Source organism: Melozone crissalis, unplaced genomic scaffold (genome assembly GCF_028551555.1).
Source record: "Melozone crissalis strain CALT ecotype California unplaced genomic scaffold, PUWL_Pcris_2 ptg000042l_1, whole genome shotgun sequence".
In the NCBI taxonomy this organism is placed as follows: domain Eukaryota; kingdom Metazoa; phylum Chordata; class Aves; order Passeriformes; family Passerellidae; genus Melozone; species Melozone crissalis.
Genome location: NW_026535820.1, coordinates 55527477 through 55543489, shown reverse-complemented (window position 1 = coordinate 55543489; position 16013 = coordinate 55527477). Strand labels below are relative to the sequence as shown.

The following is a 16013-nucleotide window of genomic DNA, read 5'->3' as shown; positions in this document are numbered from 1 at the left end:
CTCACATCAGGGTCTGCCAAAGCAAACAGGACACACCTACATGGAATCTCTGTGTCCAGTGCCAACACCCACAGCCAGCTCCCACCACCTCTCCTCTCTTGCCCCAAGCAGGACCTCAACTTCACCAGCTGCCCCAGCAAAGGCCCTGGGCCAGCTCACCTGATAACAAACAATACAGGAAGGAATACGGTGATAGAAATCTGGTTCTAACAGATTTCAAAGGGTAAAAAACCTGTTTTCACAAGGTAAAAACATTTCAAATGCTTCAGACAAGAAATTTAGCCATTCTCAACTATGACTGTCCAACAGCTTTGCCTACAAACTTGCCTTTAGCAGAGTTTTCTCTGGTTGCTTCTCAAACTTGCATAAATGTAAAGGTATCCCAACATGAAGCTGCACTGTTTTACATAATTTAAAAAAAAATATTAAATGACAGCATTAATAGAGATGCCATCAATGTGATCCATGATAAAAATATACTCTATTGGATAATTAAACATTTGCTATTAGAGAACCTCATTGCTCTGAGGCAAAGAGAACCTATCAAAACTGCATTTTTAACCCTTACTGTTAAATATAACATCTGGGGGACAGAAGGAGTTAATGCATTTCAAAATTAGACATAGGATAAAGCTACAAGTTGCTCTTTTTTCCAGAATACAAACATTTTCAATGACACAGAAACAGATCTGTTTTATGTGTAATGAATGAAAGATGTGCAGATTGGATCTTATCATTAGAAAGAAAGGAAGAAAAAGAGGTTTAGCATAAAATGTGTCTTTAAAATGGAGGTCCGCCACTAGGAAAGTCAATTGTGGGTACTTCTGCACTTGCCTCATCATAGACACACAACTATATTGGTTTATGTAATTACCATCTCAGTAGGTAAGGAACTAGAAAAGCCAACATCCCAGCATTTCCCAAGCTTGCTACTAATTAAATCATATGCATACCAGTTCAATCCAATGATGATCAAAGTCAATGAAAAAAAAATTCAATTTAATTCAATGAACTGTGGATCAGTTCCAGACATCTAGCTGCTACACTATCCTCTTTCTTCTTTATCAAAAAGCACTCCAACAGTGTGAAAGTGAAGAGGACTCCATATGAGTCTACAGATTTTGTGATTTTGTATTTCCCCTCAGATCGGAATTTTAAATTAATTATTTGACAGTTGACTACATTACATAAAATTAAATAATCTTTTCCATGAAGGTGGATTACAGGCTACTCCTGGTTTGGAAGGAAAACTGACTACTAATATTACTGTTACATCAATAGCTTTAAAAGATTTCAACTGTCTCTTTCATACACATACTCCTTCATTATAAATTTATTTATGTGTCCCACTGTTCACCCCTGCAACAATATCTTGCCATACCTGAGCATGTAAAATGTTAGTCCAATGTACTAGAAATAGGGCACTAAATTTATAAGGCTTTCAAAGATTAACAGAAAGACAAATTAATGTCACCTAAAGAAAAAAAAAATCAGTGCTCAGATCAAATATCTATTTCTAGTTACAATGTGTGTGATGTCACAACCAACAAACAACTTCAGTAAACTGGACATAACATTTATGAAACCTATCTGAATAGCCTTTGCTTCAATTCTTATTAACAATGTTTTTTCACATTCTCTTTTTCACTAAATATTTGTATTAAAAATGATAATTTAATTTTATCGTCTCAAAACTCATCTCCCAGTGATGTCCAGGTGCTTTGTAGCCATGGTTTCAGCAAATGTCCTTTTAGATTACCCTAAAGGCTCCCATTTCTTTAGAACAGAGCTGGGCAGGAGTTGCTCTAAAATCTTTATTTGGGAATTTAATATATGCATCACTTTTAATAGACACTGCATGATGTCTCAAATGCAATGAGTATCACACAGGAAATTAAATTTTAAAAAATAATCTTTCCTGTTCAAGAATGAACAGTCCATTAAATGAAAACTGAAGTTGTCAGCTTTCAACAGGAAGAATAGTATCTATGCCTGAAACTTCACATTCCATCTATATAGGTTTTGCAGTACAGGGACATAAGCTTAAATGAAAAATGGTGTTTTGACATAGTTCCAATAACATTTATGAGTGCAGCACTGCCTAGTTGTCCACCTCACATCTTTTGTTTTCTGAGACAGATTTCAAGCATTTCCTGTTGGAAAAGGCTTTTTTAATCATCAGCTCCTTCTACTTCATGTTGGAGAAACACACTAATAACAATGGGAAGGGACCAGTGCTACTACAATTTCTATTGCCCCAATTCAGGTGTCCTTCACTGTACCTACTCAGAAGCCCTGGACAACTCTGCTGTGCCACTGGGAACTTCATGAGCAGGGAGTCAGAGATGCAGGATTTTATTCCCATGCAAGGCGAAATCATCTCTCATGGAGTCCTAAAATCCTGAATCAGAATGTGAAATGATCTCCCAGTACACTTGCCCCCTCTCTCTCAACCACTGTGTGAGATGGAAGAGATGTAAAGAGAGGGATGTCAGAAAATGATGACTGAAAACCCTACCATCTTTCTCCTGTTTCTTTTTGACAGGGAAGTTTTCTGCAGAGCCACTTTTAGGCATCCAAATAAAACCATTGTCAGCAAGGCTTTTTTACTGGGTCCAGACATGTAAGAAATGGTCCTTAAACTCAGCCCTTGCCTGAGTATGGCAGAGTTACAGGACAACAGACTTACAGTTTAAGATACAATGAGTAAAAACTGAGTCCTATAAATTTACCCATGTGCTAATAGTGCTCTTGAAAGAAAAAGAGATACTTATACTTTAAAACACTGCTATCAGCTCATTCTCCTTAATAAGAGCCCACTGTCTTTGAAATGCTAAATGGGACCTGCTAAGAAGTAAATTCTACTTGCTGCAACACCTTTTCTTTCATAACGTGAAAACTTTTACTGTTTTTGCAGAATTTCTTATCACTGAAGCTCTTTTCTATTGACTGAAACAGAAATGAACAACCAGATTTTTTTTTATTCTCCCACTTATGCGTTAGTGACTTAGGCTGTTGTGCTCCCTAACTGTTACAGTGGTCTAGAAGCAGAAGACTCCCTCATCTCTCAAGAACTATTAACCCAAAGTTTTAAGCTAGAATTTAAAAAAAATTGCTATGTTACAACAAAATAAATTTATTTAGAAACTTTGTATCATCATTTGCATTTGATCCCAAATCACATGGGCTGCAAACATGAGTAAAGCGTGAAAAACAGAAATAAAAAGAAGTATGGGGAAAAGCAGCTAGCCTACACAGGGTGCAGTATTGACTTGCATGTTGTAAAAGGAAAAAAAACAAAACAACTCACCACACATCAGTTTCTAAATGACACAGTTCATTCCAACCCATTTAACCTACGAAAAATGCTGGACTCCATGAACAGCAAAATTTGAAAACAATACAGGCAGCTCTGCCAGCAAGTCTCACACAATCACAGCATCTGTCTCAATACAGCCGGTCTCACAGCAAAACGAATTTCAGAAGGTAAAACAAAAATGAAGTAAGATTGCACTGCTAAACATTTTCTGGTTGCTTTCCTTTGACCTGGTCTCCTTAGCAAACTTATTTACTCTATTTACATATTTATTTTTAACTACTTTGCTGTTACTTCCTTGATTCCAGCACTAAAATTTACCACAGGTGAATGGATAATGTACCCCTTCTAAATTCCACATGACCATCAAGCCTGTGTACTGCCTCCTCAGTCTTCCAATTTTAAGGACAAGCTTTAAGACTTTAAGAAAGTCTTATTTTAAGACTCTTTTAAGCACTAGTGTACCCAAGAAGACACTAAAGAATTAACTACCTAGCCAACCTCCATCAACCAGCTTAAAAACTTCACCTTGCATATTCTACAGTTATGAATGTATATGGGTTATGAAAAGACAGAAAACCCGATTTGCAAAAATTCTACTTATATTATGAAACACCTTCTGTAACTACAGCTAAATAAATGTATTAACTATGTTTAAAGCCTAAGGGTAAAAAAGTAGTATTTTCCTTACAAATTCTTCAACTGCAACAACTGACACTGAATTATAAACAATACTGCTGATAAATATTCATGATAAATATAAGTCCCCTCAATTTAAAGTTCTGCCTATTCAAATAAATATAAGTCAAATTTTAAAATGCATTTGCTCAATCTTGTTATAATTTCCTGATACAGCTGAACTATGGTTTTGTTAAAATTTTAGAGCCTGGATTGATTCATATGTATTCAGGCAAACCTACCTCGTAACACTGTATTTGATTACATCTGAACATGACTGCCTTTACAGCATTTCAGAGGTGCTGACATCTCCAATAACTTGTAAAAGAAGAACTAGTTCCAAAATATTCTGTAGCAAGCAAAGCAAGGCAAGCGTGACTTAAAACAGATTCAAAGAGTGTCTTCATGCAGTCCTGCTACTACCAGATTTTAAAAAAGGCTTAAAGTATCACATTAAAACGAACAAGACTAGTGTTGCTAACTTCTTTCCTTGTCATTAAAGCCAGAAAATAGGAAACACTTGAGTCCATGGCTCACAGCTCCCTAGGATAATGGGTTCCCAAGCAGCTTAATGTTTTAACATCTGTAATCTTCCTGGGGAACATCTCTGTAAGGCTTGCTAATGTTGATATACTTACTCTAGACAAAGCCCAGCTCAAAGAACAAACTAAAATCTTTGTATGAAAAGCTTTGAGAAAGCCACATATTTTAATTATATCAGAGAACCCTTCTGTGACACCAGAAATTTGCAAGCCACACTTCCCCCTCAGAACAAGCCTCAGTGAAAGAAAACTTAAGACAGAACTCAGAATGCACATCTCAGACTATGGCACAGGTGTGTATATGTATATATACGTATGTATATATGTATGTATATAAGTTTATGCATTTATTTATTTATATTTATATAATTTTTATGTTTTTCATATTTATATTTAAGACTATTCACATAAGTATTTCTCTATCCAGTCTTTAGATACCAAAGACAACATCCTCTTATCTTGCATTCTGAGCCAAGACATACACATTGACTAGGTGAAAGAAGATATGAAAGTCAGGGAAGTAAAGAAAATAACAACATGAAAGAAACAAGTTTTTATTATTAATGAAGAGTAAGATGTTATTATAGCTCAAGGTCACATATGACAAAACAATCTTCAGTTAATGCCACATCTGTTACGTACTGAGAGAATCAAAATTAAAACATAATAATTGTTTTGGTTTGTTTTCTTTAAAACCATCTGTAGAACTGCAATTTGCCACATGCTGAAAGATTGTGTTCCACACAGGCCCAGCAGGGTTTGCCACTCAGGGTCAGGACTGGGACCCCAGGGGATACTGGGGTCCAATGAACTCCTAATATCAAAAAACAAACTAGGATTTGGTAGAATCTGCAATATCTCTTAAATTTAGTTTATTAAAAAATGAATCCTTTCAATAACAACTCAGGAAGTCTGACAAAGTAACTACAATAAACATGGTGCTCCCACATACTTAGTTCAAGTCTATCCAGCAGAGTTTCTGTTTGTAGAATGAATACTATATTAAGAATATAACCTACCACAACAGAACAGTGATACAATGGCAGTATAAAATAAGATACATTGCAAGTGGAAGTGGAGGGTGGAACAAGAACCACAGTCTGTGCAGGGAGGAAGAGGGACAGAAGGGAAACAGAAAAAGTTGACCTCTTTCAAGCCACGTCTATATGTTTAGACAACATTATTTTATAAAACTGTACAAAGTTAGTGTGCCGACATAAAAAGCAAGCAGCTATTCTAAGTTCAACAAACCTATACAGAGCCAATATTTAATTACCTCTTCAATATGTGATAATTTTACATATATAATGCCATATCTGTCCATTTCACAATACTGCCTTCCCATAGGAAGAGCTGGTGTAATGCACTATGCAATTTTCACACTGTAACTAATTAGTATAATAAAATAAAAGTTAAAAAAATGTTTAAAAAAAGCTGTGTTCATAGTCAAAATAAGTAGGAAAGCAATTTTAAAAATTATGCAAATTCTCTCAAAAGTAAGAACACTCTCAGTTAAGGTCTTGAAAACTTTCTTGAAAGTCAAATCTATTTTAAAATCCTACATACACATACACACAAAAAGTATTATTAAATCTGTGTGAGGACATGATAATTGGCTCTCTTTATCTGTTTTCTCCGTTTTAGATGCAGCACATCTATTTCACCAGGTATCACTTCCAAAAAAGGAACAAGTTAAACAATAATTAAAATCAAGTGCATAAGCATTAATTAAAGGAAACAAAGCATGTGTACCGCCAGGTTAAAACAAACATGCAAACAAACAAAATGAAACAACAGCAACACCAACAACAAAAATCCCCACAACCTGACCTTGGTCTAAACTAATACTAGGCTACAAAATATATCTGAAAAAGTTAATCACAGAAATTGTAGAACAAGGAGATACTTAATTCAAGTCTCCAGGCAGATGAACTCTCACAAATGTTCCCAGAATAGCATTTCAAACTATTTCTTCCCCCATTCCTCTTTCCCACCTTTCAGCAGAATGCAAACCCATTCCTATAGGAAAGCTGGCAGCTCCACTTCATAGGTCTGCATCCCCATCTAAATCAACACTCATTCCCAGTTGGAGGGAAGACACTAAACCTTATTAGGAGCCACTGGCACACACTGCCTTTCACTGATGCTGCCATGGGGCCACGTAGGTAAGAGACTGGAAGATAATGGTGGGCTTTGTAAAGTCCTAACTATTGCCTCTCCAAAGCTTCCTGAGTTCATTCTCCATTCACCAGAGCATCCCATCCCATCCCATCCCATCCCATCCCATCCCACATCCGATCCTATCCTATCCCATCCCACCCCACATCAATTGTAACTGGCCTGTAAAATGAGGAGAACTTAATTTGCCACCTCTTCTCACCCTGAACAGTAACTTATTGCCCAGGTAGTTAGGCAGATTTCAAAGGGATTATATTCAAGGATCTGGACATACTCCAATATAAAGATGATAAATTCTGAATTTCTTCTTCAGAAGATTATTATCTTCTACCTCTTTATCTCTCTCTCATTATTGTTACACACCTATCTTTATGTCTCAAGTCTTGTAATTTTCTTTGTATAAGGAGTAAGAGAATGCATGAATTCTATATGGAAAGCAAATTTATATAGCTATCATACATGTCCCTAGCAGTTGGTGAAGATGAAGAAAGCTTTTTTTAAATTACTAAGTAATTTAAAATTTAGTTATTCATTAAAATGGAGAGGGACTGAAAACTTGTTACTAACTAAACAGGCTGGTAGTGCTGGTGTCAAAGATTGAGAAATTTATATTTATTTTTACTTATTTACCTGCAAGCAGAGATAATCTTTCTTCAGCTCTGCTTCTTTTGCCTGCTAGCTTTAGTCAGTACTTTGCTCCTTCTCAGGCTGAAAGAAAAATTTTGACAGAGTCACCCCAGATATAAAAAAACAGAAGCAGAATTAAATAAAAAGATAATTCTATCTAGAACTGTGAAGGCATGTAAGGAAATATTGACAATTCAGCTGATCTCACAAATCCATCAGAAGCATGGTATATACAGGAATACGTCCCTAATGCACTATCACTCATTGTCAGAGCTCTGAGGGCATAAAACCAATAGTGACACAAGATGAAAGATCAAAAATGTCAAGGATCATGCAAAAGTAAGTATCTTAAACTCTACGACTTCTACAATCCCTAATATGGCCATGTTGTTTTCCTCATTTCAATTAAAGCACTGCTCCATAGTCTTCTTTCATCTCTGGAAACAATCTGCTTCAGCTTCCTATTCAAAATATTGATTTTTTTTCCTGGATCAAAAGTCCAAGCTACTAGAATAAAAAGTCACACATGGATGCACAGCACTATATAAAATGAAAATGTGTTGCAAGTGGAAAATCATATTCCCCCTCCCCTCATCCCAGTCAGAAAACTAAACAGATTGCCTACTTAAAATCCACTCAATCCTTGATGATTTACCCATCCACTGTAAACAACAATTTTGCTTAATTTTCCTTTCACTAAAAGAAAGAAATGTCCTTGGATAACATGTTTTCTTACATCAGATCCAAACTACCTCATAGCAACATGATACTTCTACACCTACTGATACTTTGATCTAGGAATTGTTTCCAACAAATAATCACGCAATAATTATTTATAAGAAAAGGATTAGTTGAAGCAGATTTTCATGGAGGACTTAAGCAGTAGTCCTTGAGTGGAGCTAGCCCCTAGTGTCATCTGACAAGAAAGGGCATGCCCACAATCCAGGGGGCAGAAGTGGGATACACACAAGCAGCAGGATGTCTTTGATTTCACATACTTGTGACATGGGACTGGGTAAGCAGAAGAAAACCCCACAGCACTGTGTTAGCTGTGCACCAATCCCCAAGGCTGAAACATGGAGAATTAGAGATGAAGAGCATGACCTTCACCCCTACAGCATGACCACATGCATGCCTGAATACATATTTACATGTTTTTCATGTGCGCACTCACATACACATTTATACATGACAAAAAATAAACTCTAGAGAAAAAAGAACTTTGCTCTAGCAAAGTGTTTTATCATGATCTTTAACTCAAAAGATTGGCAGTACCATTTGTAACCAACCTGCCAAACTGGAAATCCCAAGTCAGCAAAAAATATACAGGGGCAGCTACAAAGAGAATCTCAATTATTCTTAAACAAAATATCAGTCCTTGTTTTACTTCTAAGTTTGCTTCCTAAGCTAAAATTTTCAATATCCTCTGAAAGAGGGCAGAAAAAAATATCAAAATAACTACATCATTTAGCCTGGCTGGCTGACAGCTACTGAGAAATATGATGATAGTGTAAATCACAGAGGAGGGAGAAGGATTACACAGTGTGACTCTAAAGGGGCATAAATGAAAAAGTGGGATGAACTCAGGGAAGAGGGTGGCATAGGATGAGCATCAGAAAACATTTGTTAACAGCAACACAATATAAAGTAGAATATATTTTCTCACAGACAGAGAAGTTATTTAAGGCTAAACTTGATAAAACACTGGAAACCACAGCAAAGAAAGCATTTCTGAATTTATGAAGTCATGGATGAGAACACTTCATTAATCTTGTCCTCTTTATGCTTCTCATGATTAGATTTCTGAGCAAAATTTCAGTGTAACAAAAAAACACACAGGAAAAATATGTTCATTTTTTCTTGAGTTCTTGTCTTTATTAGCATTAAGGTTAGAAGTGTTTAGAAGTTTCATTTGCATTTGAGGCAACTATTACATGTTGAGCTATTTAAGCATTACTGGTAATTTTAATCTCCTATTAGTTATTCTTTTGCCTATAACACAAAATTATCCTTTTAATTCTGGACTTTTATAGTATTTTTATTTCAAGCATTTCAAAGGATTTTACCAACATGTGCCCACTAAGAACATCTTTCAAAATCCATATGGTGCAAAACACTGCCTTTCATTAATCCAGAAGTTATCCTGTGACTGCTGAACTGTCCAGCTCCTTAATTGTCAGGTAACACAATGCCCATGAAGTCCTCTGGAGGACGTAAGCCACAGGAAATTAGAAAGTCAAAACTGTGGCCAAAAAGGAAAACAAAATTCAGTGTTTATTTTAGTCTGATGCCTACAGCATCAGTGCTAAAACAGGTGTTCCCTTAGAAGACCAAGTAATACAACAGGAAATGCACTACTGGTTGTGTTTTGCTTTTCCTATTATTACTGCTCTTACAATCTTAATTTAAACAGTACACAACATTCTGCAATTCAGTTTGGAAAGAGATGGGGTAACTCACAAAAAGCTGACTGAGAGAAGAGTTTTGTCACCATTATTTTCTTCCCTCTGAGCTTTCAGGTAGAATTTTTTTAAATGCACAAAGAATTTAGAAGTATAGCTGCATTTGAAATATGGAAGTTTCACCTCCTAAATAAAAATGTTCTTTTCTACAGGGCAACCAACTAAATACAATTTTTTTAAAATACCAGAGTCAGTCAAGGCCCCTGGTGATACTGTGGAAATTTTAATTCACCCCACAGAACAGTTGAATTACATTTTGTTACATTTGTCACTGAAATCCCAAAATTCTTGTGATTTATAATCCTTCTTTTAAAGATCCTATTCTACACTGTGTAGGATCTCCCTGTGCACAACCCTATCAACCAATAACTAAGACAAGGAAAGGAGACACCACACCACTACAGCATGGAAAAATTAGCATATTTTCACAACCTAGAAAACAATTACTAAAAGAGATTATAATATCACAACAATCAATTATTGTTCTGATCCCCAAAGAAAGATAATGAGAACCAACAGCAGCATACCAGGAAAGCACTGAAAGTGTTCAGTGCCATGTCATGAAGCTGAAATAATGCACCACAAGGAAAAATTCAGCAACAGATGACAAGATATTGAGTATGTCCTAGAGAGTAGAACAGCTCTTTCTTTCCACTCCAGTCCACAGCCTCTGCAGGTACTTCATCCAAATTCCTTCTTCTCCCCTCTTTTAGCAAGTACACACTCAAATATTCTAGGTATTGATATATCCTCATTATATCCTCTCAAAGTGCTTATTTATCCCAAGATATGCAGAAAGGCAAGGCACATGCCACCCTCCTTCCCAGACCAAAGGCTGAAAGCAAAGACTTCTATACAAATGAACACCACCAACCCTAAATCCAGGTGCAGTTTTCCCCTCAGGAATGAGGAGGCAGTTCATGAAGTGGTTACTGCTGCTTCCCCATACACAGTGCCACAGGACACACAGTGGTCATTTGGGCTGTCTGTGCTTTGAATGTGCAGTGGTACCATAAACAAAGGCCAGCAGAACCACCTGTATCCCAGCCACAGCAGCGTCCACTTCCTGCAGAATGACACAACTTCTGCAGATACCATAACCCATTGCTTCCAAGAAAACACAACAACAAATGCAAAAACAAAAGGAATTAATTTTTCCATTTAACAGTGCCAAACCAACTGCACAAAGATGACTCCTTTCTGACAAAAATTAATCTTCCCTACCCTGAGTGTATTAAAAGTTAAGCTAGAAAAAGGAGACAAGAGGAAAGACTTTTCTCCTTTGATAAATTTACTTTGCATTTGATCATGCACTGTATGAGCTTACTGCTTATTCTAAACATAGGACATTTCTACGCTTTCTGAAGAGAAAAACACAGTTATCTTAAAAAAAAAAAAAACCAAATTAAAGAAACAAAACTCATAAAAACTGTCAGGGAGTTTCAGGAACAGGATTATCATCTGAGGCTATCTAAAAATAATTTTTAATTACTTTTCAATTATTTAATTAATACTGTTCTTGTAAACAAAATTTGCTGAATGCTTTCATCCAAATTACTCCCTCATCTTTTAGAGCAGAGGATTGTACCATGAAAACTTCATTTCCAACAATACCTGATGGCTGTTGTAAAATTAGATGGAACAACTGCCACACTCATCCACAGAATGGTATCACTTTGGTAACTTTGCTAAACTGTCCAGCCTCAGTTTGGCTCTGTACCTGACAGACCCATATCGTTCTAAGCTGTCTGAAGCCCACCCTCATAACACAGGGCAGGGTGGCCCCTGATGCTTTCAGAGATGGTAAATCTTACACACAAAGCCAGAGTTCTGCTATAACATGCATTATGGCTGGTGCTGGCCAGCCACCAACAGCTGCAAAGATGGGGAGCACCAGCACCCCAGATGGGCTCTGCTTCTGGAATGCAATCTGCTTTAACAACATGGCTTGGGCTACAAGGAGAATTTGGTTGGTCCCACTGGCAAATGAAGGGCATGTTTGCTTTGTATTTCTCCATGTGGGTGTCCTGAATGCCAAGACCTAACCCAAAACACACTGGTTTGTAACTTACAAGGGAAGTTACATCAGAAGCATGATGCTTATCCCAGTACTACATTTGCATATGTTTTTCTACATTTCCTGCAACATTTCTAGTTTGGGTTTTGATAAAGAGAATACCCAGAAAATTTTCTACATACAGAAAATCTCAGTTTCCAGAAGCCTAAAAGGGCTGCTAAAACACAGCATACCCATAAAGATAAATTTGAAATAAATTCATGTGTCTATACTAATCACATCCAAAAGTACAGAACTATTTTAGTTCTTTGCAACAAACTGTAAATTGCATCAGATGTACAACTGACAATAATACTCAAATGTATATGCAATAAAACATGAGTTAAATTAGAAGCAGCAATTGAAGCACTTTTGCCAGAGACATGTAGAATCTACATGATAGTTGTTTTAAACACCTACTATACAAATAACAAACTGTGAAGGAAGTAGGAACCCTATCATGAAACCTGAAAGGAGGTTCTAGTGAAGTGGGGACTGATTTCTGCTGCTGTGCCTGCAGCGAGAGGACCAGAGGAAAGGGCCTTGAACTGAGACAGAGGAGATACAGATTAGATATCAGGGGAAAACGTACATTGTTAGGGTGGTCAAGCATTGGAATAGGTTACCCAGGGAGATGGTGGAGTTACCATCCCTGGAGGCATGGAAGAGACTCCTGGATGTGCCGCTGGTGAGGTGGTTTAGGGGTTACAGTAGCAGTGCAGGGTGGACAGCTGGACTGGAGACTAAAGGTCTCTTCCAACCTTGATGATTCTATGACACTAAATAAATTGCTGATAAAATTCAAAAATCAGTATTAAATACAGCTGTGGCATAATACCTGCAAGTTACAAAGTTAAGTTCATTCTGCGGCAGCAAAACTTACAGCAAAGGAGGATGCTTGATGTGTGGTTTAAATAAGAGAATTCATCTTTAAAACAGGTATTGAGAGAGGAACAACTCAAACATCACTGTAACACAACAGGCCCTGGTACACTAGCACAGATGTATATCTGTAATTGCCTGTAGTGATTTCAGAGAATCACAGAATGTTGGGGTAGGAAGGGACCTCTGAAGATCATGTAGTACAACTCCCCTGACAAGGCAGTGTCACCTTGAGCAGGCGACAAAGAAATGCATCCAGGTGGGTTTTCCATGTCTCCAGAGAGTGAGACTCCACAAGCTTCCAGCACAGCATGTTCCACTGTTCTGCCATCCTTAATTTAAAGTTGTTTCTGACACTGAGGTGAAACTTTCGGGTTATAGTTTATGGCCACTGCTCCTCATCCTTTTGCTGGGCCTCACTGAAGAGCCTAGCATCACTCTCTTGTAATCCACCTATATACACATTATACACATAAGTAATCCACTACTTATACACATTAATGAGATCCCTTCTCAGTCCTCTGTTCTCCAAACTGAATAGGCCCAGCACCCGCAGTCTCTCCTCATGAAGACACATGCTCTGGACTCCAAATTATCTTCGTGGCCTCTGTTCGATCCTCTCCAGTACATGAACTCTGACTGCAAATGTATACAGCGATTCTGAGGCAACTCCCTGCACGCATCACTTGTTGCTCCTTTCCAGCCCCGATATCCCTCTCCCCCGGCAGCCTCCACCTCCCGGCGGGGCACACCAACCAAGCACGGGGTGCGCACAGGGCGCTGCTGTCCCCGCCGAGCACGGCATCTGAGCGCTGCTTTCGCTTTCCTGTCGCTCGGGCCTTCCCTCCCCGCCCCCGGGCCCTCCACAGCCGCACGGCCGAGCCCTACAGGCACCCCGCGGCAGTCCCGCCTTGCGATCCCCGCCGGAGCAGCCGGGCAGGCCCGATCCGGCGGGACCCGGGAACCGATCCCCAGTTCCCCGAGCCCACCGCCACCGGGGCTGCCCCGGCCGGGGAGCCGCTGCTCCCCGCCCCTCCCCGCCCCGCCCGCGCCTTGCGCTGGGCCCGGGCCGAGCCGCGGCCGCTGCCGCCCCGCTCCGCCACTCACCGCCGGCCCTGCGGCTCCGCTCCGCCGCGGCTGCGCCCGGCGCGGGCGGCGGGAGGGCGGGGAAAAGGGGCCTCGCCGCGGGAGGAGCGGCTCGGTGTCGGCAACATGGCAGCGTCCAGCCGTGCCCAGGTGCTGCGGCTGTACCGCGCCCTGCTGCGGGAGAGCCAGCGCTTCAGCTGCTACGGCTACAGGTGCGGGGAAGGGCTCCGGGGGTGGCGGACGCGGGGATCCCCGCCCAGGCGGGGGGTCCCGGCCGTGCTTGGGGCAGGGGCGCGGGGAGCTGTGGCCTCGGGAGGAGCTGAGCCGTGCCCGGGAGCGACAGCGGGACCGGCAACGGGCCTGGGCCCGGCACCGGGCCCGGGCCCTGCTCGGAGCGCCGGGAATGGGCAGCCCCCAGACTCCGGAGGGCCGCAAAAGCACCGGGGTATGGGGTATTAGGAAGAAGGGACAGGACAGAGGTTGTCCTTACATTAAGTCAGAAGTACTTGTGCTGGGTGGGCTCCTTAAAGCAAGGAAGACAAGGAGCTGCTGGAGAGGGTCTCGTGGAAGGCCCCAAAGATGAGGTAGGGTCTGGAGCATCTCTCTTCTGGGAGACACTGCGGGAGCTGGGCCTGTTTGGTCCGGAGAAGGGAAGACTGAGAGGGGAGCTCGTTAATGCATGTAAATATCTCGGGGATGGGTGTCATGGGGATAGTGCCCTACTCTTTTCGGTGCTGCCTGGCAACAGGATGAGGAGCAAAGGCCGTAAGCTAAAACACAAGAAGTTTCACTTCAACATGACAAAGGACTTCTTTACAATGAGGATGACAGAGCACTGGAACAGGCTGCCCATGGAGGTCATGGAGTCTCCCTCTCTGGAGACATTCCATACCCACGTGGATCTGTTCCTGTGTCACCTGCTCAAGGTGACCCTCCCTCATCAGGGGGTTGGCCTAGATGATCTCCAGAGATCCATTCCAAACCTAATGACTTTGTGATTTTGTGAACCTGGTGTAGCTCATGTCTGGTCTGTGTGCTGCCCCTTTCCTGGCAGAGGAGAGCTGGGGTCAGGCTGCACCAAAGCCTGGCACCATGTGCTGTGTCCATGCTCAGGGTGCAGTGAGGCTCAGAGTTCACTCTTCCCACCACACAGGATACCAGGCTGTCTGCCTGCTTTCTCTGGCTGTCAGTGAAAGGGAGACGCTTTTTTTTTTTGGCAAAAGTTAGGTGTAGGCCTGGTCACCTTTAGCTGTCTGCTGTGTTCACAGGGGTGCTGTTCACCCACCCTTGCAGAATTGCATTGCCCAATGGTGGTTTATTTACTTTACCACTTAGTTGGACCACGGGAAGGGACATGTGAGCTACCTGTGCTGTGAATCATCTCTCAGGCAAGACTTGGGAACAGAAGCCTTTAAACTTGCATAACTGTGGTGAGCTCTATGCTCTGCAAGGCACAAGTATTCCACAAACCTCAGGTGTGAGGGAGTGCCCTGAGATGAAGGGCTGTGGGGCTGAAAATAGCCGGTGCTAATAAACCTTCAGTGCTGACTCCACGCAGCAATGTGTGTTTGCATCACATTCTGTTGCTATCAATGTTTTCTCCTGCTTTTTGGTGTCCGGAGTGTCCCTGGTTATCCTTGTTCTGGCTGACAAACACAGGATTGTACGTCATGGAGATGGCTTGAGATGCGCAGTTGGTGAACAGCTGAATGAAGTTTGTGTCTGGGCTATGGTGTATTTTCAGTAGTGAGTTTGTACTTGGGGGTGAGCAGTGAGGAAGTGAAGTCCACAGCAAATTTTAAAGGATAGAAATTATACTATGTGTTTACCATGCAGATCTGATTTTTTGACACCATGTCACAGTGCAAGTTGCGCCTTTCCTTAAAGTAAAGACCTCTGGTTTTGATGGGCCTGTCCTTAGGTACTATAAAATCAGAAACCGTCTAAAGCCTTGTGCTGTAGACACATTTGTGAGCATGAAAAGCCATAGCAGTTTCCAGCAAGGAATGATCAGCTACTGTTACATTTAGAGGTCTGCTGTGACCGCAACAACAGTTCTGCCTCAGTGTTTACACCGCACCCATAGGTAAAAGGGGACACCCCATTGGCTTCTTGCTGCCGAGATAAGCAGAGATAAGCAGCTCTGCCGTGTCCTCAGGGCTGCTGTAACGTGATACGGCAGTTTA

The 16013-nt window shown here is 40.6% G+C and overlaps 2 protein-coding genes across 3 annotated transcripts in view; one reads left to right on the top strand and one right to left on the bottom strand.

The window, feature by feature from the left end:
* Window positions 1-13912, bottom strand: part of FARS2 (phenylalanyl-tRNA synthetase 2, mitochondrial) — a 230912-nt gene extending 217000 nt beyond the window's left edge. The window contains exons 1-2 of one of the 2 annotated variants that reach the window (XM_054284695.1): window positions 13849-13912; window positions 7345-7422 (exon numbers count right to left, since the gene is read on the bottom strand). The gene's annotated coding sequence lies outside the window, so the exon portion shown is untranslated. The remainder of the gene's footprint in view (window positions 1-7344; window positions 7423-13848) is intronic. The other variant, XM_054284696.1, reaches the window with a different exon arrangement.
* The window catches only part of LYRM4 (LYR motif containing 4), an 86203-nt gene continuing 84065 nt past the window's right edge, over window positions 13876-16013 (top strand). Inside the window, exon 1 of the mRNA XM_054284697.1 lies at window positions 13876-14039. Within this exon, the coding sequence (XP_054140672.1) occupies window positions 13954-14039 (86 nt within the window). The 5' untranslated portion in view covers window positions 13876-13953. The remainder of the gene's footprint in view (window positions 14040-16013) is intronic.